Raw genomic sequence first — 26,371 nt, 5'->3', positions numbered from 1 at the left:
GTTGTCTAGGATTCCTAGGAACAGACCTTTTCCAATAATAAAGTCTTGCATACTTAAACCTTACAAAAACACCTTAAATGAAGAGTCATCAGAAGTGATGAGAATGATTTAACAAAGAATAAAATAAAAAGAATTTTAAATAAATTGAAAAGGGTGTATGTCTGTGTTTGTAAAGTCACTCTATTCTGTACATTTACAGTGTAGTGCATTGGCATTGCCCGACATTGCGGACACATTTTTCCTTAATAAACAGGTATACCCCTTTAGAGGCGGATAGCACATCTGTTACTGTGGTGGGTTTTCTCTACTAGAGGTACATTATATGACTTAAGGCGTGAAGCAGAATGCTGTACAAATCCACTACCTCTTTCTTCTTCAGTACCCCAGAATATTAAAGTATCCAGTCTCTGAGGAATAGAACAGAAATCTGAAAGTGGTTACTATGGTAACTGGCTCTCTTAAGCCGATTGCTGGAGGCTGGGTGGGAAAGCAGCATTTGCCCACCATGAGGGTCGTACTTAATTCATATCAGTTATTAGATTCATGGATCGCCTGCAAGGAAACATTTTGAGAGACACATTTGGCACACCACATGAATGTGAAAAGGACTTGCGTCTTGAATCAAATGGAGAGCTGCTGCAGTTAGTTAAAACCTATATGGGGCTGAATTAGGAATAATCTAAGTGCTTTGTAATCACTGCCTAATCATTTTCTCATTAATCTTGTTTGTGTTATTTGGATCGTTCCCTGATATTGCAAGGTATACCATGTCTGTTAGGAGGTTTGAGATTGCAATTCTGAACTGGACTGGTTTCACATTGCCTTTGAAGCACAAGAACAAATATCTGTCTGCAGTTATTTTAAAATACTTTTTATTTCTCTCAGAACTGCTTCCAAAACATATCTTCACAAGAGGCACACGTGTGAGGCTGGTTATCATCTGATTTTTGATGTACAGGATTTGATTAGCATTTGATGAGTTCTTGGGAACCCCTGTCTTATAGCAACAACAGATGTCATATAATTTTCTGCAACCTGCTGAAGAATTACAGGTGCCTGAGGCCATTTAAGACCAAAAAACTTACAGTATAGATGTAAATCATCTTCTGTTTTGTAGCTATTTTCTCCTCTTTCTGGCTTGTGTTGCTTCTTTGACAAGAGAAAATGACTCCAGTGCTCCTGATAGACTGACAGGCCTGTGAAGTGATGTGATCGATCAGTCCCATACCAGTATCCATAACAGAAGCCATCAGCTGAATACTTCTGAGTTGAACCCATCTGTACTCACTCTCATTCCAAAAGCAAATGGGCAATATTACATTATTTATTGCCTCTAACCCCATCCAGAGCATAAAGACATTTGTTGCCAGTAATTTTGCTGGGTATTTACTGAGGAAACCCAGATTGAAACATCTCACTCAAGCCATGCACCTAGAGAGGGGCTCCTGCTCTAAGACAGGGCGGCCCTGGCCTCTTGGTTTGCAGAGAGTCGCAGGCGTTGAGCTCCAGTGATTCTTGGCGCATCCTCTCCAGGAAGCCTCACTTTGTCAGTCTTGTCTGGGCAAGTTTGTAGAAATAGCCCATTTTATACACATGCAGGTGTTAAAACAGTTCAGTTACTTTTTTGATGTAGGACGTTACCTTTGACTTGTCCCAGCCCACCCTTAGCCGAGGCGTTTGTCAGCGAGCATTTTTCCATGCTCCGCTCCGGTGTCAGGCTGTGGATGTAATCCTCCATCTTTTTGAGTCTTTTCAGGCTGTTTAAAGACAAGGCAAGTTTGTAGAAATAGCCCATTTTATACACATGCAGGTGTTAAAACAATTCAGTTACTTTTTTTTTGCAATTGTATTTTTATTCATTTTCTTTTAACCCCCCCCCCCATCAATAAATAAATAAAAACAATAAAGTAACAGCAATAGTAACAGTAAATTAAAATGAAATAATAACAATCACTGATTAAAATTAAAAAAACATGGTAGAAGTCAAAAGGTAGATATAGACATATAGACAAAAAGGAGGGTTACAGCAGATCTACAAAGGATTACCATATTTTAACAAATAACTCTGTTTTTCTCTTTAGGCCGTATGTCAATTGTTCCAAGTGATCCAAATGATCTCTTTTAACAGTTGGGTGAACAAGTCAAAAGTTGGAGGTTGTTGCTTGTTCCAATACACTAGAATACACTTCTTTGCAGTGTAGGAGATCAATCCAATTCTTTTAGAAGAAATGGGGTCCCTCTTGCCATCCATGTCTGTTCCGAAAAGGTATTTCACAGGTGTATTGTCATAGGTCATGTCTAATATCTTTTCTGAAAAGACATGTATCACATTCCAGAAATCAAATCGCATTCGCATGGTAATTTGATGAACAACGCAACGGTGAAACACGATCCAGATACATCCCCATCAGCACCATAAAGGGGGGGGGGGGATGTGGCCAGGTGTGAATGGCTCATTCATACACATGAAAGTTGCTACATATTCAATGAAAGGAGTCAGAAATAGTGACATGAGTTAGCTTTTTCTTATTTATTTATCCAAATGAATGTTGCAACTACACCATTTAGTCATCATCATGTAGCCAAGACTTTGGTGATTTGAATGCGGCTATTTAGAATGTGAATAGCGATATTCAGGTGAGAGCGGCACTACACGCCCCCGATGCAGGTAAAACAAAGTAAGGTGACATGGTTTGCTTTTTTGCCAATTTAACCTAATTTGAAATACTTTAATACTTCCGACAATGGACGTTTTGAAAAGAAGACAGATTACGGATTTAGTCAGCATTTTTTATTTTTTTTACATGTTTTTATAATAAGATTTCAGCGAGTTATGAACTGAAATACGAGAAAGATTTGCGGCATCGCCGACAATGCCGTCGACTCCAGAGGGTTAAAGAAGTGTCCGGAATGGATAAAGAGATGATGGTTGATAGATCGCACCGAACCACCCAACCGACAAAAGCTATGGGGAGGCCTTGCGCCAACTTCACTATCACCAGGACCGTGTGGATATACTTCACCGGGCAAGACAAGCGTGTAGTGGTCTGAAATACAGAGAACTGTCTATCTCCATTTTTCCAGACTACCCTCCCTCCGTGGCACAGGCAAGGTCTGCATTTACCGAAGTTAAACAACTGCTGAAAGGTCAAGCAGATGTTCGCTATGGAGTAAAATATCCTGCTACGTTTCGCAACAGGACTAGGAGAGATTTTCTGGACCCAAAGCAAGTGATGCCCTTTGTGAAATCGAACATCATCAATGAAGACAGACCCACTTCCAACAACTGATAGTTGGAATACTTACTATGGACTATTTCATATCATTGTTGAGGTATTGACAAATGAAAATGATAGTAACGAATCACTAGACCTACAAGCAGGTAGTTGTCTTCATATTGTATCTCTCTCTTCCTTGTAAATATGATAGATGTAAGCTACAATTTAAGTCAGGGGTGGCCAATCTTATCCGCAAAGGGCCGGTGTGTATTCAGGTTTTTGGGATAACCTGTAGGTCAGCTGTTCAAACTCAGGTGTGAGGACTCTTCAGCCAATCAGTCCTCTAATTAGTAATCTAACTAGGGAGTTGCAGCGAAAATATATGATTTACAATGTCAAAGGTGGAAGCAGACAGATCTGGGAGGTATGTTTACAGTGTAGTTATATAGTTACAGGCAGATTGTGTGAGACTCCAGTTATTCTAGCTAATGTATATGCACCCAATTTGGATGACGAGGCTTTCTTCTCCAACTTTTTTTCCCCATTTACCAGACATGAATACACATCATCTCATCTTATCAGGAGACCTGAATTGTACTTCTTCCCATCTAGATCGCAGTTCACCTATAGGGTGATACCTCAGATTAGGGCAGCTCAGACTATTGAGCTATTTCTCCAAACATATGGCATCTCGGATGACTGGCGTTTTCAAAACCCAACTTCTAGGTGTTACTCCTTCTTTTCCCATGTTCATAAGACTTATTCGCGTATCGATTAATTCTTTATTGATAACCATTTTCCCCCCATTGTCACTGACTGTGAATATCATACAATTATCTCCGATCATGCTCCACTGCTGATGAGATTAGAGATGCCGGTCTCACAAGCCGCGTACCGCCCATGGCGCTTAAGCAATTTATGGCTTGGTGATGAATGCTTTGTTCAATTTATTTAATCTGAAATATCAGCATTTGTACAATATAACAAAACACCAGGCATGTCATCTTCAGTTATATGGGAAACTATGAAAGCATATTTAAGGGGACAAATTATTTCATATTGTGCCCAACAGAAAAAGAAGGAAATAATATGTCTTAAGAAATTAATAGATGACCTTGCAAATGTAGACAGGATGCTTGCTCAGACCACCTCTCCTGATTTATACAAGCAAAGACTGATACTACAGACAGAATTTAACCTTCTTTTGACTAAACATATAACAAACCTTCTTAATAAAACACATCACAAAACTTATGAACATGGAGGGAAAATAGGGAGAATCTTTGTCCACCAGCTACACCAAAAGACTGTAGCTCAGGGTATATATGAAATAAAAGATGTCAGGTACCAAATGTGTAAACCACTCTCAAATCAACCAGGTTTTCCATAGGTTCTACTCTAAGTTATGCACAGAATCAGAATCTCAAAATCACATAGAGATCACAGTTTGTTCCAATCTTTTTTTTGCACATTAAATATCCCATTAGTAAATAAACAAATGGCATTTGAGCTTGAACAGCCATTTATGGAAGAAGAATTTAATTCTGCAGTCAAATCTATGCAAAATTGTAAATGCTCGGGACCAGATGGGTTCCCTAGTGAATTAAAAAAAAAATGTCAAAGAACTAGCCCCTATTCTACTTCCAGTATTTCCAGAATCATTTGCAGCTGGGTCACTACCTCCACATATGTGCCAGGCTGTCATATCCCTTATTCTTAAAAAGGGGAAGACCCTTTAGGATGTGTCCCATATCGCCCAACTTCTTTATTAAATGTTGATAGTAAAATACTCGCCAAAATGTTAGCTCTACGTTTTGGTATCAGAAGACCAGACAGGGTTCATTAAAAATAGACAACAATATTCTAACATCCGTAGATTGTTGATCCCACTCCACCCAAAGACACAGAAGTGTTGGTATAACTTGATGCTGAAAAAGCCTTTGACCAGGTTTATACTTTGAAATGCTTTGGTTTTGGGCCGAAATTCATACATTGGATTGAGACGATTTATTCTTTGCCCACGGCAGCTGTTCGGACTAATAATAACTTGTCAGCTTTTTTTTTAATTTACAACGTGGCACCAGACAGGGATGTCCCTATCACCCCCTCTATTCGCTCTAGCAATAGAGCCACTGGCAACAGCATTATGTAACAGTATTGATATTAAAGGCATAATAAGAGGTGGGATTGAACACAAAGTTTCGTTATATGCAGACGACATGCTAATATAAATGACTGATCCAGAAAAAAGTCTGCCAAAAATTCTGGAGCTGCTGAATATGTTTGGTACCATATCAGGATATAAAGTTAACATGCTGAAAAGCGAGGTCATGCCTGTTGACCCTTCCTACCAGCTGACCACAATTCAGCCCCTCCCGATTAAAATATGCACATATAATTTTAAATATTTAGGCATCTGGATACACCGTAGGTTTAAAGATCTCTATGAAGCCAATTTTCCTCCACTTCTAGATGGCTTAAATAAAGACTTAGATCTCTACGATCTTCTTCCTCTGTCACGAGGGGAGAATAAACATTGTCAAAATGAATATCAAACCTCAGTTTTTGTTACTTTTTCAATGTATCCCTTTCTTCTTATCCAAGTCTTTTTTTCATAAATTTAGATACATTTTTGTCTAGCTTTATTTGGAACCGGAAAAACCCACGTATATGTAAGGAAGTGCCCTCAACGACATCGACTGCATGGCGGGCTTTCCCTGCCCAATCTTCAATATTACTGTTTGTATACTATATTGGATTCACTCTTCCAGATATGAGAATAACACCACATGATTACAACTCGAGAGAGCATCCTGCAAACAATTCTCCCTGCTTGCATTAGCCTGTTCTAAGATACCTCCCGCTGAACCTATATCATCATACTGCGTCAATACAATTGTGAGACACTCCCTCAAGATACAATTTAGATGAGCTTTTTCCCTATTTGAGATGTCTAAGAATGCCCCTTTGGTTTAATATGTTTATGAAGATGATTTTATTAAGGAAAGCACGGTTCTTCTTTTTGTGCCATGGAAGAAAGAGGTCAGTCACAACTCCACATGACAGGTCCAGCTCTCTCCCCATGATTCTGACCCAAAACATGACTCCGCCACCTCCTTGCTGATGTCACAGCCTTGTTGGGACATGGTGGCCGTCCACCAACCATCCACCACTCCATCCATGGTTGCATGGCACTCATAATAATAATAATTTAACCTTAATTGTCCCTCATGGGGAAATTCTTTTTACGCTTTGCTCTTTGTAGAACAAGCTGTCTGCAAAGGGCAGCCACCTGTGGGGGCACCCAGAGAGCTGGGGGCTAAGGGCCTTGCTCAAGGAGCTGCAGACATGCTGAGGCTGGGTTTGAACCGGCGACCTTGTGATTACAAGCGCACAGGCTTAGCCCACTGAGCCACACGCTGCCCCCATCAGTGAACACGACTGCTTGAAAATGAGTCTTCATGTAGTTCTGGGCCCACTGCTGCTCTTTCTGCTGGCTGGCGGCTGAATAGAAGGTTTATGTATAACTCCAAGCCTCTGGAGTATCCTACACCTTGACATTCGCGGGACTCCAGAGGCACCAGCAGCTTGAAATAACTGTTTGCTGCTTTCTAATGGCATTTTTGCAGCTGCTCTCTTAATCCGATGTATTTGTCTGGCAGAAATCTTCCTCATTGTGCCTTTATCTGCACGAACCCATGTGTCACTGACTCAGCCACAAATCTCTTAACAGTACGATGATCACGCTTAAGTTTTCGTGAAATATTTAAGGTTTTCATACCTTGTCCAAAGCATTCAACTATTTCACACAGCAGCAGAGATCCTTTTTCTTTCCCATATTGCTTGAATCAGTTGTTTTAATCTTCAGTAGTTTTTCCTTTTTTATTGGGCTCACCTGACAAACTAATTATCACAGGTGTCCGAGATTGTTTTCAATGATCCAAAGAGCCCTGAGACACAATACCATCCATGAGTTTAATTGAAAAACAAAATATTTAATCTTTATGACACTTAAATACAGTTTGCATAATAATTTGGAACTTGGAGTAATGGATACCCAGCAGATATCCAGTTCTTTGGCTATATACCAATTTGGCCATTATCAAAGTCATCCAGGTCCCTGCCCATTTCTTTAATGAATTTAATGAATTCACTACTAGTACCAAATGTTGACTAACCATCAGATACATTCCAGACTTTGACATGTGCTGTTTTTAACAAGATAGTCAACATTATTCACATCATGTGGAGGCGGCCATAATGCTTCGGCTTACCAATGTAGAACCCCAGAAAAAAGACACATTAGGAATATACAGTGGTGCCTTGGTTTGCGGGCGTAATTCCTGCTTGTAATCCAAAGCACTCGTATATCAAAGCGAATTTTCCCATAAGAAATAATGGAAACTCGGATGATTCATTCCACAACCCAAAAATATTCATATAAAATATACAAAATATAAAGTAAAAATACATTTAATACAAATTAACCTGCACTTCACCTTTGAAACAAATCGTGGCTGTTGTGAGGAAGACAAGAGGAGGAGGGTTATTTTGTAGGACGACCTTCATTATCACTAATGGAATCTGGAATCTTTTTCTTTTGTGCCAGTTTAACAAGGAACCTATCCAGTGACAGTTGCTTTTGCCACCTTTTGAAGATTTCGTTGAAATGTGACATTGTCATTAAACAGATTCAACGCTTGCACTGCTACAGCTTTATTCGGCTGGTACTGGCAGACAAAGTGTATACGTACTACTCGTACTGCAAGACCTCTCATTTATCAAGTTAAAATTTATTTCAAAATTTTTGCTCATCTTGCAAAACACTCGCAGAAAAATTTACTCGCAATCCAAGGTTTTACTGAACCTTAAATCAGTGGCTAGCAGAAAACTTTACGTGTTTTGAGAACTAATGAATATTTTTGATTCCATAGAGATGATCTTGCGCAAAAGTGGTTTGTCGGCACTGCTTTGTCAATTTATTTGACACGTTATTGGTAGATAAGTTCTGTTTGGCTATAGATTATTTTTGGATAAATTTTCAACATTTTTGCTTTAGAAATATTGCAGTATTAATTGCAAAAAAATCAAACACAAATTTGAGGCAGTACCACTAAGTTGCAGCGATAGGGAAGGGTGACTGCAGGTGACATTTGACCATAATGGATGTTACACATTTTATACATATGAGGATCTAGTGCTGTGTGATATGACCAAAATTTCATACCCCAATATGTCATCTCATATTCCGTTAACGATATATTTCATGGCTGCACCTCGTATTTATGGATTTTTTTCTACGAATCAACTGCAGTAGGAATTGGACAAAAATCCACAAATAAAATGGAGGAAGGTCACAAGTGTGTTCTTGCTTGATGATGTATGTGGGGATATGTGGATCTATGCTGAAATATTCCTGGAAGCCGGTTCGAGTTTAAACCATAACTCCAACACCGCGGTAAAGTTAGCTTTATATCCAGTTTTCCAATTCCAGTTATCAATATTTGCAATATATTTCAATGTTTGTGTGAATGCACTTCACATTCAATAGCCCAGCTGTCTTGCTTAAAGTTGCTGGCAATGAATGGACACAGCGCAATTATTAATAAATACATATAAAAGACATAATATTAAAGTTACATTGTCCCCCATAGTTTAATGCTTAACGCACACTTTACAAGACGTGTCTGCATTATTTAGGTTTATCCTTGCTGTCACGCAGCAGATAGCAAGTGGGCAGAGGTAGTGGGATGGCAAAACTATTGCAAGTGAACACAAAACTATTTTATTATTATTTAATATTTTTTCCCTGACCTCTTAGGGGCTCCGAACTGGAAGACAATCCACAAATCAATAGGAGCAAAGTCATAAATGTAACGCAATTGTGGATAGTTCAATATTTGTGGAGCATGGTACATATTTGTGGATTGTCTTCAGTGGGTTACAAATGATAAAGTCCAATAAAAACTTCCATACAAGTGCCACATCCCATGTGGTGGCATGTAACCTTGCAAAACTGTCACCCAAATGATGAAAAAAATGTTGCCAAAAACAGTGTATTTTGCGACACCACGAAATAAACGATAGAGCGTAATATGAAACGCTAGACGTTTTTATTTCGGCATCCGGTATATCATCATATCAGACAGCCCTAGTTCAAGTGCATTGTACAAGAGGCCCAAAGATAAACAAATAATTACTTTAGCTAAATAGTATTTAAAAATGGTAACGTGAAGTATTTGAATTTTTTATTTTATCCCAGTTGGTTTCGGAATCAATATATATAGCTGTTGTTTAGTTATAGTTTTCATTTTCATATCTTATTTCAGTTTATGGAAATGTTTTCATTAACGCTATTAACCCTGCCTTGCATTCTGTAAGTGTATGTAGTGCATTGTTAGCTTTAGTGAAATTCCTATTAATTCTTTTATCCTAGGCCTGATGTCAAAATGCATGGTTGCCTGGCGATTTGGAGCTAGAAGTATGAACATTAAGGATCGCAGGCAGTCCGGCACTGTGCGCCATGTATTCTGTCTTTGTACATTGTCTGTTTGGCACAATATATATGTTAGTCTGTGCACTATGTTTTTGTTACTATATGCACCAGGGATCAATGAAGTTTGGAAGTGATCAAATTTTGAGGCAAATTGCACTAAAATTAAAGAATAATGATATAAGGGATAGACATCCTCAGACTGTATTACCACAGCAACTCAAAAAGTATTTGACAGATCTTTTTCAACATTTGCAGACACATTGCATAGGTCTTGATCAGGTAGTGTTTACTTTTTAAGACAAATTGCATCAGAAATGGAACAATGCTGCTTTGTGGCAGCAGAGGGAAGGGTGACTGCTGTTGACATTTGACCTTGTGAGCGCGATAACTCAAAATGTTTAACACAGATCTTTTTCAAGCTTGGCAGAAACATTGTATGGGTCAAAATCTGGGCCCTGGCAAATTTTTGTGAACAATTGCACCAAAATTGAAGCTATGCTGCTTAATGGCAACCAGGGGAAGGGCGTGTGCGTGTGTGCGTGTGCGTGTGCGTGCGTGCGCGTGCGCATATCAGGGGGCTAAAGATTGTCATTGGGGGCTATGGGAGAAATACGTATTAGATGGGGGAGTGGTGACAGGATTGTCTGGGGAATATATTGTTGTCATCACAACAGTATCTGGTTGTACTATGTGCAGTTTAGATTGAAACATGGCATTCCCCACACATAATACAAGTAATGGTGGCCCACAGGGACCAAACTGAAGTGGCAGTTATTATTATTATTATTATTACACAAATATTATGATTAAACTCAACAGATATATTGGCAAGTTTTAGCAGTATACAAAGAGGCCATCTTGTTTTATCAGATTAAGGGAAGGAATAGGGATAAGTTGATACAGTGATATATAGTAAGGTTCTCCAAGATTCGCCATTCGCCAGTTCACATTCTGCTCCTCCAGTTTGTGCTCTTTTTAGTTGAGCCTAGCCAACATTTTTCTAAATATTGAGAATGAGTTCATATCCAATATACCCAAAATAGTGGCACACACATGCTTCAAACTAGTGTGCTTTTGATTACTGCAGATGTCTTTTAGGTGCAAAGGAATGATGGGGAATTAGAAAACAATAGCACAAAATACATCTGAGAAACCATTGACTGAGGAGAAACTATGGGGACAGACACCTACACACATTTGTACGTATTATTCCAGTGTAATGCAACAGAAATTTACTAGTAGGGCTTCTTTACTGTCATCTGAAATAGTTCTGTCATGTATTCTGTTACTTTTAAATATCAACTAATTATTTATACTTTTCATCAGTGAGAATTGATCAATTTCTCTTTGGGCAGGCTTGGATCTGAGATTTTGGTTCCTTTAATAGTTCACTCTGTTTTGTAATAGATATTGAGTTTCCTTATTGCTGTTTTTATTTGCATAGCGTATGCTGCAGTATTTTAAGTAATCTTTTTGGAATACTCAGACATTCAACCTTCCCCAATGACAACGCATCGGACCTCCCCACCACTTGCTTTATTTGCATAGCCTTATGTTCTCTGTTAGTCTTCTGTGATGAATCTAGTTCTTCACTTGCTAACAGTGCAGACTTGCTTTCTGGAACCACACAAGTCTCCTATGTGCATTAAATAAATCATTCCAGCAAGCTCTCACACCTGCTTTTTAGAACTTATTTAAAAGAATGTCTTTTCAGTGGGAACCATGGTTGTACTATTTTAGATTTATTTTGCATAGTTTTAATTAATGAATTATCCATTACACTATCAGCATATTCACTATCTGTCTGCTCTTTTATGAGCTGTGTGGTTTTTAACCATCTGCTTAAAGCTGTACATGGTGTTTGTGTTTATTATTGTGTATTATTGAAAACAGCCTTTTTTCCTCCATAACCATCCTTCTGGCCATCTTAGACATTAGTCATACTGTATCTATCCTTTAAGCTTATTAAACATTTGTTGAAAAGTGTTTTTGTTTTGGTGTGAAGCCTTATAGACCATTGGGTAATGGTTCCTAAGGAGTATAAACTGTATGATGGACGGACATGCCTTCACCAAGCAGGCCTTCAGCTGAAAATGATATAAAGGTATCAAACTTTTTATGTTAATAATATGATGATAATGATATATACTGGAAGTAGGGCCAGGCAAAATTATATGTGAAGGTTTAATCTTTTAAAAGATCAAATGCTTCGCCTTTGATCTGAATCCCTGGTGATTATTGCGCATGCGCCATATTATATCGATATATATCGCCCAGCCCTAACTGGAAGAATACAGAGCTAGGTAAACGAAGACATGAGATGGTCTCTAGGGACTAAAGCAGGCTGTAGCTCTCTCAAATGCTTGTATCTAGCCCAGATGATTCTTTTGTCTTGCTGCAACAAATCCAGTGAGGGCATTGTGTGGCTCAGAGGGCTAAGTGCCTGCGATTGGACGGTCACTGGTTGAGTCCGGCCTTGGCAGAATAGTCACGCCTGTAGGCCCTTAACTCCCAGCTCCATGGGTGCCACTATAGGTGGCTGCCACTTAAGGTGGCTGCCCATGGCTGCCAAGCCTGCTCTCACCCACATGTGTGTCATGGAGAGCCTCATGGGGCAGGTGAAAAGAGAATTTCCCAATGGGGACCAGCAAAGTATTATTATTATTATTACCATTATTATAAATCATACATAATAATAATAATAATGTAAATACTAATAACAATATAATACTAATAATTAATAATACAACCAGGGAAATACTGATAATTGATTTTAGAGTCAATATTCTGCATACATTTACAGTTAAAACAAGATTCAGAGTTCTAATACATAGTTCTTCTATATCAATGCTTATATTTCTTGGCTATTGATATTCCTTTTTCAGTGCAGTTAAAATCCATATTTTTCTTCCCTTTATTTGAAATCACATCTTTAGATATGCTTGTTATGGAATATAATAACCACAACTTAATTATTTAATTGCCTCTTAATTAGACAGCATCAAAGTTTGGCATCACCAAATAATAATAAAGGTTGCCATATTTGTACATAATGTACAGATGCTCCTCTACTTACGAACTTTTAATACGAACAAAGAGGACTGTAAGTCCAAATTTTGTTCATTGGGCTCCTGTTTCCTGTCCGCAACATCATTTTTTTTTCTGCGCACCAATTCCGCCTAGTACGACTCCTGGCCGCTACTCCGGCCGCGCAGCAGCATAGTGTGCGTACTCCCAGCATCCTAGTTCTTTGTACTTGCATATACCCTTAAAATGTTGAATAACGACTTATGAACATTTCAAGTTACGAACGGTGGTTTGGAACATATCTCATTTGTAAGTAGAGGAGCGTCTGTATAGATAACAAAGACCAATCATGAATGAGGTGATATGGAATCAATTTTGGAATAGTTATGCCACATCTAAGTAATATATTCTTTACATAGTTATTCTTAGGATGACTGGAAGCAGCTGGTGTGTGTAGACAACACACCAATAGCTTGTGGGACATGATGGAATTTACTAGCCAAATTGGTAGTTTTCATTTTCATTAACAATAATAACCCCGATTCAAATGCTCAGACCTTTGTTCTTTTAGAAATGACCATTGTATGAAACCTTTCCATTGGATATGCCTCACTGTGGCGTGTTCCATTTGCTTGCTAACAAAGAGCTAAACTCATGTTCTTAGGAACACCCATCTGAGTATGTGAACAAGCTTGAGAAGCCACTATCACAATGATGAAAAAAACCAACAATATGAAATGTTTTATAACGTCTTAATTTTTGGGACTTATCTGCATTATGATATGCAGTATACTTTTTGTTGCGGCATTTTTTTGGTAGTGTAAAAGATATATTTAAATCCAATATATTTTCTTTGTATTTCCAAAATCAACAAAGGGAGTCTTTATCTCTCTCCATTCAGAAAGGGAAATGCAGAGATTTGGGAAAGAATTCGGAAAACGTTTCATTGCTTTATTTTTTCAATCAAAAAACAATTGAACCAACGTCTAAAACAATTGCTTGCTGAGGCAATTCTAAGAAGCTTCCTGGGAAAGAAATGGGAGAGGAAAGAACAGTGATGCTGCCAAGAATTCAGAGAGACACTAAAATCTCAACTGTGTCACAAAACAGTTATAAATAACCAATGAGCTCTTTTTTTATGTTTTCCGTGGGTCTTTTCAACTTCTTCACTAAGCAAACACTTAACGAGGAAGGATTTTTTTTTAACTTTATTATTTCTGTCATATTCCCTTGTAGAGTCAGTGAAACTTTTTTTTCCTCGTGCTGCTCAAGTCACCCTACTTTTTTTTCTCTAATAAACATATTTTTGCAATTTCAGAAATTATATGGTTTTGGAATTGCTCTTCTGCTGCAGCAGGTACATTTGTGTTAGTGCAGTAACTCAAAAAGTATTTGACAAATCTTTTTAAAACTTTGCAGAGGCATTTTATGGCAAACTGGAATTGATTAAACATGGAGACAGATTGCCCCAAAACTGAAGGAGTGCCACATATTGATAGCAAAGAGAAGGGCAGTTTCAGCCCCTTGACCCCATTAGCATGATAACTCAAAGAATTTGATGGATCTTTTTCAAATTTTGCAGACGCATTGTATGGGTGACAAACCGGCACTGCTCAAATTTTGAGACAGATTTCCCCTAAATTGAAGCAGCACCACATAGTTATAGCAAAGAAAAGGACAGCCTCAGGCACTTATCCAGTTAGCATGACAACTGCAAAAGTATTTGAAAGGTCTTTTTTAAACTTAGTAGACTTATTATACTGGAGAGGATTTGGACCTGATCTATATCAAATTTTTTGGCAAATTGCTTGAAAAATGAAGCAACACTGCTTTGTGGCAGCAAAAGGAAGGGTGACTTCAGAAGACATTTGACATTGTGAACATAACTCTAAAAGAATTTTAAGCTCTTATGGTCCTGCATTTGATATTATTGCCACTTCGTGAGAAACATTATATGGTTGAGATCTACACCTCAGTTTTTGTAGCGACAAATGCTGCTCAGAACCAAAGCAGCATTGCTAGGTGCCAGCAAAGGAAGGGAAGGGTGACTCAGAAAACACAGGAAATCTAAAAGTAGTTTTTCAAACTTGCCAGTAACATTGTACAGCTCCGTGGTTCTTAACCTGTGGGGTGCTACATAATTGGGAGGGGTTGCAAGATAATTTTCTCAATATACTAAAAATGTGAAGGCAGCAGTCCGTTATCCTGTCAGAGAATTTTTTTGTCTTGGGGGACACCTCCACCATATATATTTTATATATAAAATAAAATGTGTGTGTGTGTGTGTGTGTCAAGTCTGATGCCTTGATATCGGCTGGTTCTCCTCGAATTTGTTGCCTTTTATGGAACATCCATCCATCCATCCATTCATCCACACAGAGGCAGGATTTTAAATTCTTCATATGCTATACTACCCACTAACCCACTGTGCCACTTTTGAATACATAACTCAATGTTGGAATGTACAGTACAATGAAAACATAATTATATTCAATGTAATCTAATGCTTACACACTTATTATCTGCAAACATAAACAGTACATTCATACCACATCTAAAATCTCAGCCTGTGTCCCCAGCACAATAACCATTCAGTAACCTATATCATTATAACATGTACGTAAGCTACTGAACATAATATGTTTCTGGTCAAAGTGAAGTGTTATTCTGTAATCTTGAAACCCCCAATTTGTCTATCATGGTTTGTGTCTGCAAAATACAATATGTCTGAGGCAGTGAAATTATTTTTTTAAACAATTTTCATGTTGGTGAAAACTGATATTACGTCTGTCAAAATGTGTTAGTTTTTGGAAAAATTCATTGGAAAAGATAATTTTTTTTAAATACTGTGATATTGTACATTTTTCTATGTTCTAATGTTAACTTATATTTTTATTTCTGACCAAATATACACTTACTTCCCAGATAAATAGCTTTAAACATTTAATTTGTCTTGAAATTTTTGCATGGTACTGTGTGTGGATGAGTAGTTTTCCTAGCTATTGTCTATTCATACATCACAATTAAGAAGTGTTGTGTGTCTAATATGTTTCATTGTGCCACTAAGTATGTCAATCAATAAGTCAGTTGGAGTTTAACACTTTTTTTCAGAGAAGCTGTCAGTACATGACATGAGGTCAACTATCAATGCAAACCAAAATGCTGGTGTATTATCCACATTGAGTTTCATAATTATCCTGAAGTAATTTTGTCACTGTAGTACCATACTTAATTGTAATTTTTTTATTGTTGTTTGTTGTCAGTCACAACAGGTACAGTTTTGCCTTTGTTCAAGCCATCTTTTCAAAGAACTTACTCAGTTTGTTAAAAATAATTTCGCCAGTCATGCACTTGTGCATAGGGAGCAAACATAGGAGCTCCTCCTGAAAAGTCCTTCCACAAGCAAATCCCAATTAATATAGAAACCTATTATATGTTGGTCTTGTCACAAGATGAATGGAAAAAAATCCACTTTCCTTAGAATGGAGGGCAAATTGGACAGGTAGCCTTCCACCCACACCTCCCCCTCTACTCTCCCCCTCTACTGCTCTTTTATTTGATAAGTGTTTGATTTGACAGCGCCAACCACTGTCAGCACAACTTAAAACTTATTCCACCATAACAATTGCACACCTTCATTTGCTCAGCATCTGTGAAAGGTTTTTATGTTTTGCCTTTTGCTTTTATGTTCCACAAAGCTCAGATGCTGGCCATGGCTTTTATGCAAGAAAGACTGGCTGTGTTTGTTAGCTTTCGAATGACCTTGCCACCACAGTGAATTAACAGTTGGCTACCTCTGTTGTTCTCATTTTTCCATTATCTTTATAGGTTAAGGTCATTATCCAAGGTTTGCACACTTACAAAGCGTAATTGATTGCGGCAGGACTATGGTTTGACACTCATGTATTGCTGTGACGATTATGAATTTAAAAAGTGTAGATTTATATATGCGTATGTATGATTTGTGCATATTCCAATTGTTTATAATAATGCCGATAATTTATTTTTAACCACAATCTACTAAAATCTAACCTCAAAGCAAGTAGCCTGCTTTTCCAAATGGCAGATTGTGAAACTGTGTGATTGTTGATGTGATGTGTGGTCGTTTTAGCACCTCAGAAATGGCAATCCTCCTGGTATTTCCACATGCACTGCAATGTCTAAAATTTACTGAGAATGGTGTGATTAATAGAAAAACATTTAGTTACTGGCAGTTATGCTGCTTAGAATACACCTTGTTAATCAGATGGGTCAGAGGAGAATGGCCAGACTCATTAAAGCTGACACGAAAGCAACAAATGCAAAAAGAACAGCATTTTCAGACACCTACTCGACAACTGTTAAGGTGGTTCAGGAGACATAAGGCTCCTACCTGGTGCTGTGCACTGAGTATATAAAACATTGAAGGAAAGTTAAGGTTACTAGATTTGAGTTGAAGGCCTCTGGTATATAGAGCTCAAGCTGACCACCAGGGCCCCGGGGCCCTTTCCACATACAGTGAGAGTTAACTATCAGGGCCCCGGGGCCCTTTCCACATACAGTGAGAGTTAACTATCAGGGCCCCAGGGCCCTTTCCACATACAGTGAGAGTTAACTATCAGGGCCCCGGGGCCCTTTCCACATACAGTGAGAGTTAACTATCAGGGCCCTGGGGCCCTTTCCACATTCTGTGAGAGTTAATTATCAGGGCCCCTGGGCCCTTTCCACATACAGTGAGAGTTAACTATCAGGGCCCCTGGGCCCTTTCCACATACAGTGAGAGTTAACTATCAGGGCCCCGGGGCCCTTTCCACATTCTGTGAGAGTTAACTATCAGGGCCCCTGAGCCCTTTCCACATACAGTGAGAGTTAACTATCAGGGCCCCGGGGCCCTTTCCACATTCTGTGAGAGTTAACTATCAGGGCCCCGGGGCCCTTTCCACATACAGTGAGAGTTAACTATCAGGGCCCCGGGGCCCTTTCCACATACAGTGAGAGTTAACTATCAGGGCCCCGGGGCCCTTTCCACATACAGTGAGAGTTAACTACCAGGGCCCCGGGGCCATTTCCGTATACAACGAGAGTTAACTATCAGGACCCTGTGGCCCCTTCCACACAGAGGTACAGTTAACTTCCTGGGCCGCCTGGTCCCCTGGCGTATATGTTGCAGGCTGATCACCTGGGGTACTTGGTTCATGCTGTTCTCCTCGTTGCATACAGTGCACACTAACAACAAGGGCCATTCAGAGATAATGATGGCAAGCTCCAGACTGGACAAACTGCAACACAGTAAGCTCGCTAAAATGCAACCAAGTCCTTGGTAGCAGAGCAGAATTCAGACCCTTTACATGGTATGTGCGCTATACCTGTATGTGTGCCCCTCCCCCCACCCATTCCTGGTACACAACTATTTAAGGGAAGTTTATCTGTCTACGTATTATATAACAAAAAGACCAGATAGCTTTCCTGCTTTCTTGTTATATTTTAGTTTATGCAGAGATTTAAAAAAAAAAAAGACCTCTTAAATCGGAATAAACTGTAAAAGTAATATGGATGTTTTACTGCCTTTTTCAAGTGAAAGTCTAGGATCACTGTGCCAGTGGGAATTTGTGGACTGTGCACTCATCCTTCCCGTATGATGCTAGGTGTTTTTTTTTTTTTATGTTGTTTGCATCCTTGAGTTCTCTCTGTTCATCCCAGCTGTATCTGGGTGCTAATTTGACACCCCCCTCCCCCCCAAACACAGTTCCTGTCATGACCTCAGAAGTTACCAGTGCTGTGGAGATCGCAGCTCTTGGATGGCATGCGCCCCTAAGACTGGCCAGGGCAGCTTCACAGTGTCTTTGCTGGCTCGTCCAGCTGTCTGTCCTCGCACAGCTTTGAGGGCTTTCTGCCCGTGCATTTTGCATTCCATCTCAATCTTCTGTCTTTTCGCAAACTGTGTCTGGACTAGTGACAGGTGTCACTCGCACGTTACATGTTTACTTATTTAGGATGTGAGAATGGAATGCTAATAAACTTGCATTTTCTGGGAAGTGGAACGAGAGAGGAGGGTTTCCTTGGGTCTACAGGCAGTAATTCAGTTGAGTGTGTGTAACTACCATGGTTGATTTAATGTGCCAGACTATGTTTATGTTTCAAAACTTTTGTTGTTGTATGGATGTGGTATGAGGTAAGTGATATATTTGCCGGTTTAAATCAAGTATATCACTGAAAACCTGTCAAGATGATCTTAAGTAACACAAGTCTGTGACAATGCCTGTTTTTGGTTTGTGTGGCCAGGAGCATGACAGCAGGGTGCGATTTGGGACGTCAGTCTGCAATCATTTCATCTAAAATTTAGCTCTGTGCTTACTGTTGGAAGGGAATATGTCAAATGACAGCAACACATTTTTTAAACTGCCTTTTTCTTGGCATTTAATGCACCAGTGATAAATAAATAAATAACTGTTATGCTAATTTCAAATCTGTTTGTCAGTGGAGGCCAATATTCAGCTTGGCATGAGTCAAGTCTTGATTGTGATTACTGCACTGTGTTCAGTGGCAGATGGTGGAATATATCCAGGTTGTACTTAAGATGGGAAAGTTCCATGCTTTCTCAAATCTGTCTACTCATTTCAGCAACTGGGCATTTTACAAAATCCACAATCTTTGAGTATGAAGTAACAATGTCAAGGGAATTAAAAATTACTTAGGATGCTTATTTTTATCTACGATGAGCAGTATTAAGAATTATATGATTATTGTGGTGTGGTCCAATGTTTTTATTCGAAAAACAGGCAGCATACACACAAGAAATTTGTGCTTAATTTTTTGGGGGTTCACGTACAATGATCAGCATACCCAAAATGCCCCACAAAACTCTTGATATGTCACCGCTTGTGACAATCATAACCACTAATTTCCAATATAGAATTGGTTGAAACTTTGGCAGGTCTAGCAGAGTAAGAACAAGTTGTAATGGGAGACATGCATTGTTACAAAGATTTGAGTGTATAAATTTACTACCAAAAAACCCATAGTTTTTACGAACTTCACTCCAACTTCTGGCTTTGTGGGCAAAGAACTATAGGCAAGAACATGGAACATAAATAGCCAAAACATCAGCACAAATTAATATCCAGGGCAGAGGGTATGACAGCAGGATTCAGGAAAAATATGGCTTGGCAAAAAAATGATTGAAATGAAAAGTGAAAAGTGTAACATGGGAAATATATATATAGCTGGCAACTGGAAACAAATGTGGTATTTAGTTCTGTTCCAACCCCGACTCAAGGAGCAGTGGAGCTTGTTGGAATCGTTATCTTTCCTCTGCCTTATTCCTAGTCAGTTATGTGCAAGTTCAAGAAAATTACTTAATTTGCATGGCCTCACTTATGGCACTGCAAGTATCACGTGACTCACTTGGTACATTTTCTTTAAATGAAAGGGCATCATGGTTCCTGGTTTTATAAGAATTCCTGTCATCAGAAAATCAGAATGAATCCTCACACATCACATGATGTAAATCCATTACTAAGATGAAGTATTGGCTCTAGCTGCTCGTCAGAAGTATTTGCTGGTGTAAGTAATTTTGCTATAGCTGCTCATTTGTCCTGGATAGATGTGAGATGTTATTGGTGTTATTATATAAATCATATGTTTATGTATCTGATCAGCCAGTAACAAAAAAAAGTATTCAAGAAGCAGATCTAAAGCAAATACACATTCTCCAAAAAAATAACTGCAACAATGTAACTTTTGCTATGCTAAACACAGGAGAATGCATGCCACCAGGTCTTTAGCGGTTTGCTGCAGGAGTCCAGAAAACTTGCAAGATGACCCTCCAGGAACAGGCCTGTAGGTATCTTAAGGTCAACCTGAGGGACAGTTTCAAGAACCTGTTGGGACTGAGCATCTCCTGCAGAAAGGATAGTCAAAAATGGAAAGAGGTGTTGCAGATTATTCAGTGATAGAAGGCTTGGAAAAACAGACATGTAAACCCTGCTTTTGTTCTAAAGAAAATGATGCAATCATACATGAATGCTCATTAATGTGACCCTCATTCACTCCTCGCCCCATGTTTTGTCCAGGACAGGAAGCTCTGTGCCCACCCCTACCTGGAGATCTACAAGGGCGATCTGATCTACTACATGAGTCCGTTGGCGCGTCAGAGTGACTTCTACGTGCCCGAAGTGCAGGCAGCTGAGAGGAATCCTCAGGACGCTGAAGAGTCTGAGGATGACAGGGGGACAGACATCACCGGTATGACTTTCACTCCTGTTGCTCATACTGCCGCAGCCTCCAGATGTTTATTCCTTAATACTTGTTTCTGTTTCACTTGTCTACCAACACATAAGTATTACTACCAGTAGTTAGTAGTACTGCTTTAATATTTCATTGCAGGCCTTTTAACTGTGAAAGGCTTGAGTCATATTGCACGCATTACCCTTCTGTTACTCTTTTCAAAGTAAGAGTCCATGTAGTCGATATTTGAAGGCCTGTAATTGTTCTGTCTCTGTTAACATATCAAGTATTACTGGCAAGAAGCGAAGGGCAACGATCAGCCTCCGGTTATTTTTTAAACTGACTGAGCTTTTGGGTAAGAATAATCCAAAGTTCATGAGCCTGGGGTATTGACTTGTCATGAAATAAATTGTTTGATAAGTTAACTGTGGCTCAGACATTAACTCAGTGACAGGTGAATGGTTCATTGAAGACTGTGTATATTTTTCACTACAATGCTATGGTTAAGCGAGATCTGATGAGGACAGAAAGATTTGACATTGAGAAAATGGGAAATCAGACCCATGAATAAATATTTCCCCTTGGTAGGGGTGGGGCGGTGAGGTGATATATACAGTACAATAAAAACGGAAAAATATAATACTTGTCTGGAGGAAAGGAAAGAGATTTGGTTTTGTCAGAGATGAGACGAGCTGAATGAAGCTTGGCTGCATGTACATTTGGGGTTGGCACCTTTCCCCTGGGTCCACGCCTTCTGGGTGGGTAACTGTCATTTCATTTTATTATTAAATTAACATTATATGAAATACATAAGACAGCTGTTTTCTGTATCTGTCCAGATATTGTTCTTTTATTCCCTTCAGCTGGTGGGAGATTCGCTAAGGTTTATTTGTTAGAAACCTTTCCACCCTGAATACTTTAGTAATTTGCTAGTGTATTTTATATAAAGCAACTAGCAAAGAGGAATTGCCTTCTCAGCTACACTGACACACCGCTCATCTCTCTGTATTCCCTCTCATTCGGTTTTCTCTTTAATCCTCCTACATCCAGCACGTTCAGTCCCCTCTTGGAGAATTAATAAACATGATGGGATTATTAATTCATTGTCTGCCTTAGAGAGATGTTGTTCTAGTCATCCTCTGTGGTTGTTTTAAAAAGTCCAGAAGCAAATATATTTCACATGGAGCAAAGAACGTGCAAGAAAAGCTAGCAGTTTCAGTAGATACCAGTAATTGTTCAATAACAGTTGATTATCTAATTATTTCACAGTCCCTTGTATCTAAGTGAAGTTCAAAAAGACAGAGACCCCACGAACAGCAATGGACAGACTGGACGAAGCTTATTCTTCTGTTGCTGTGGTGCAGAAACATATCAGTGCACCGAAAACCAAAATTAGATTTTTTGGCAATAAAGTATGACCCCAAGCTGACCTGCTGTGTACGTGTAATTCTTGGGATTGACCCACACCTTAAACAACTTCCTGTTAGCAAAGCCATGTGGTTTTTGTGGATAACCAGCTTGCAGTTTTGCTTATAAATTTGCAGTTGTGTAACATGCCTATTATGATGAATTAAGTTTAAATCCCAGTTATGGAGTAATGTAGTCCTCCCTACTGTTCACCATTTCCCTTTGCCTCATGGAATTTCTGTGGTCTCGCTCTCCATTTCGACTGGGCTGTCACAGAACGCACCGCTCACTCTGCCGCAGGCCACAATCATCTTGCATACAATCGTACAGATGAGCTTCTTGAGTGGCTCTGTGAGCTGTAGGACTTCACAAGAATGTTGCTCTTGTGATCAGCATGTCAGGTTTCTCTTAAGTCTTTCCTTATGGTGAGTGAGCTGCATTGTAGAGACCAAGAGAGAGTGAGTTGTGAAATATGTACAATGTGTAGATGTGTGGAAAGTCTCCAGATTGACATGCAAAAAAACTACAACTCTGTGTTTGTTTCCTTTGTAATTATTTTAAATGATAGTGAGAATAGTTAGACCTCTCTCATAAATCCAAGTCGCAGACATTTGTATGTCTGTGTGACTTGTCACATGACCATTGGTTTTCCTTACTTCCTTATTTTACAGTATGCATGCATCCTTTAGATTCATTTTGGCAGTTTTCTATCACCTACTGCATGGGTTATTATTCTTGGAGATAACTTGTAACTAGACTTTCTTTCCCAATTTTTTATCATCATCTCATACATCCAGGTTATAGCCCTGGATTAAAGCAGACAGGGTTTCAGGACTTTTAGCATTTATTTATCAGTTATTTGGTGAAATGTTTAATTGATATTCTCTGCTACAGTGATATCTCTAGCACTTACATGGTATCTGTTTAAAAAAACTGAGAAGCTAGTACTTTACATAATAAGTTGTAGTACTGATTGCGATAGTCATATGCCCTTAGAATAAAAGTAGAATAATGCAGTTCTGCAATATCAGTAATGAAAAGATTGGTTAGCACTCAAAGTTTTATAATGAGTTACATTTTACAAACAGTTTTGCACATTTACAAAACATTAACCTACATCAACCTGTGAGATAAAATTTACAAAGTGTACATCTGATGACTAGGCTCACTTTAAGAATTTGTTTTCCTTCATCTGTGGAGCAATTAATCATTAGTTGTGATGATCTAACTGTTTTGGGATCACTCACATTGTCCTGTCCAACACGTAGCTCCCATTTATCCTCAGAATTATATTTTGATCACCTTAAACCCTCCTTGAATATTTTTCATGATGAGGGTGATGGGAGAATTGTCTTTTGAGTTATGCCTCATTGGTTTATTAATTCAGAATATTCCCTTTCCAAGTACTGGGGCACACAGTTAGAGATTATGCTGCTAGTTGATTGCATTTATATAATGCAGGTCCACTTTTTCACTGTCGTTTCACCTTATCATATCTTGGTGCTTCATATTGTCTTTTTGCAATTTTGTGCTGAGGGTGTTGAGAGCAGGGAGCTCTAGTGAAATTGCCTCGAATCCGGTGCTCTCTTTTTCGGATTGCAAGTATCTATTAAGACAATCTGAAACAGCGTGAGCTTCCAGTGTAAGCTGCAGTAACATGGTAGTTAGTGGGACCATGTTCCCTTCCAGTTGCTTCACAAGCCAAGTCCACCGTCAGTGTCACTAATCAGGGTAATTATAGTACTTGTTGTAACAGCTGCATTAAAAACACGTTTTATGCTTTCAGCTCACGTTTATCAGGATCTCTGAACCTCCACTTTCGAGCAGTATTTGGGGAATTGCAAGGCAGAAGTGATGTTCACTTTATCTTTACCAACAGAATAAACCGTTCTGTATGTCCACATCTCTAGCCACAGTTTCATATGAAATATCAAAAGGGATAACATATTTATTTTCCGCTGCACAATGATCACTATTTATTAAACAAAAAATAGACCTGCACCTTATGTGGGGGGATGTGGGTGTTACTGTGACTAATGTAGACCTATGCAGAATAAAAACTGATGCTGAATTGGCTATAACAAGGTTATTTACTTACAGCTATTTTTAGTGGTTCACTCCGAACTCTCAGCATCCCACTAGCTGTTATAATATTATAGTTATTGTTACTTAGATTGCTGCCAAATAATTTAAAATGATGCTGTACCTGCTACACATTATTGTATGGTTCTTAATAGCGTGTGTGTGCATATACACTCACCTAAAGGATTATTAGGAACACCTGTTCAATTTCTCATTAATGCAATTATCTAATCAACCAATCACATGGCATTTGCTTCAATGCATTTAGGGGTGTGGTCCTGGTCAAGACAATCTCCTGAACTCCAAACTGAATGTCAGAATGGGAAAGAAAGGTGATTTAAGCAATTTTGAGCGTGGCATGGTTGTTGGTGCCAGACGGGCCGGTCTGAGTATTTCACAATCTGCTCAGTTACTGGGATTTTCACGCACAACCATTTCTAGGGTTTACAAAGAATGGTGTGCCAAAGGGAAAAACATCCAGTATGCGGCAGTCCTGTGGGCGAAAATGCCTTGTTGATGCTAGAGGTCAGAGGAGAATGGGCTGACTGATTCAAGCTGATAGAAGAGCAACTTTGACTGAAATAACCACTCGTTACAACCGAGGTATGCAGCAAAGCATTTGTGAAGCCACAACACGCACAACCTTGAGGCGGATGGGCTACAACAGCAGAAGACCCCACCGGGTACCACTCATCTCCACTACAAATAGGAAAAAGAGGTTACAATTTGCACGAGCTCACCAAAATTGGACAGTTGAAGACTGGAAAAATGTTGCCTGGTCTGATGAGTCTCAATTTCTGTTGAGACATTCAAATGGTAGTGTCAGAATTTGGCGTAAACAGAATGAGAACATGGATCCATCATGCCTTGTTACCACTATGCAGGCTGGTGGTGGTGGTGTAATGGTGTGGGGGATGTTTTCTCGGCACTCTTTAGGCCCCTTAGTACCAATTGGGCATCGTTTAAATGCCACGGCCTACCTGAGCATTGTTTCTGACCATGTCCATCCCTTTATGACCACCATGTACCCATCCTCTGATGGCTACTTCCAGCAGGATAATGCACCATGTCACAAAGCTCGAATCATTTCAAATTGGTTTCTTGAACATGACAATGAGTTCACTGTACTACAATGGCCCCCACAGTCACCAGATCTCAACCCAATAGAGCATCTTTGGGATGTGGTGGAACGGGAGCTTCGTGCCCTGGATGTGCATCCCACAAATCTCCATCAACTGCAAGATGCTATCCTATCAATATGGGCCAACATTTCTAAAGAATGCTTTCAGCACCTTGTTGAATCAATGCCACGTAGAATTAAGGCAGTTCTGAAGGCAAAAGGGGGTCAAACACCGTATTAGTATGGTGTTCCTAATAATCCTTTAGGTGAGTGTAGTTGAATATGTTAATGTTTACATGTCACTTTGGGATAAAATCATTTATTTACCGTCTAATTCTGCTTCAGCCATGAAATTACTCAAATGTTTGCAAAATATTGTATTTGGATGTAAAGAAAACAAGTTTCAGTACAATGTAATGCATACTCAGGTTAACACAGTATTCCACAATATTAAGTGATTGAATTTGTTTTTGTTTGTTGGGGCCTGTAATGGATGTGCTATAATGTATGAAGTATATGCATGTGGAGCAGTAAAGACTAGGGATGTAATGATACCAAAAAAAAGAGTCACAATACGATAATTATCACAATATTTAAATTATTTAATAATTAATAATCAACATGTTTGTTTATATCAAATTAGTTCTTCCTTTTAACATAAAGTGCTTCTGCTTTTCTTCATTAGTGAAATATCCATCTATGACCTTAAGCATTTGCCAGAACTTAGCAGTAATTGTCCTTTGCAATGAACGACTGAACAATGTATGTAATTATGAAACTAAAACAAGCAGTCAGTAGTTCCTTTATAAAATATAA

The 26,371-nt window shown here is 39.0% G+C and overlaps 1 protein-coding gene and 1 long non-coding RNA gene across 3 annotated transcripts in view; both read left to right on the top strand.

The window, feature by feature from the left end:
• The window catches only part of tex264b (testis expressed 264, ER-phagy receptor b), a 70,795-nt gene that overhangs the window by 31,297 nt on the left and 13,127 nt on the right, over positions 1 to 26,371 (top strand). For both annotated transcript variants that reach the window (XM_023805520.2, XM_023805521.2), the window contains exon 3: positions 20,793 to 20,964. In XM_023805520.2, the coding sequence (XP_023661288.1) occupies positions 20,793 to 20,964 (172 nt within the window). The remainder of the gene's footprint in view (positions 1 to 20,792; positions 20,965 to 26,371) is intronic.
• On the top strand, positions 20,977 to 22,375 carry LOC111840562 (uncharacterized). The gene is made up of 2 exons (XR_002837450.2): positions 20,977 to 21,704; positions 22,216 to 22,375. It is a non-coding gene; the product is annotated as an uncharacterized lncRNA (long non-coding RNA).

Source organism: Paramormyrops kingsleyae, chromosome 6 (assembly GCF_048594095.1).
Source record: "Paramormyrops kingsleyae isolate MSU_618 chromosome 6, PKINGS_0.4, whole genome shotgun sequence".
Classification (NCBI taxonomy): domain Eukaryota; kingdom Metazoa; phylum Chordata; class Actinopteri; order Osteoglossiformes; family Mormyridae; genus Paramormyrops; species Paramormyrops kingsleyae.
Note: the sequence above shows the minus strand (reverse complement) of the source record. Positions and strands in the feature narration are given on the sequence as shown.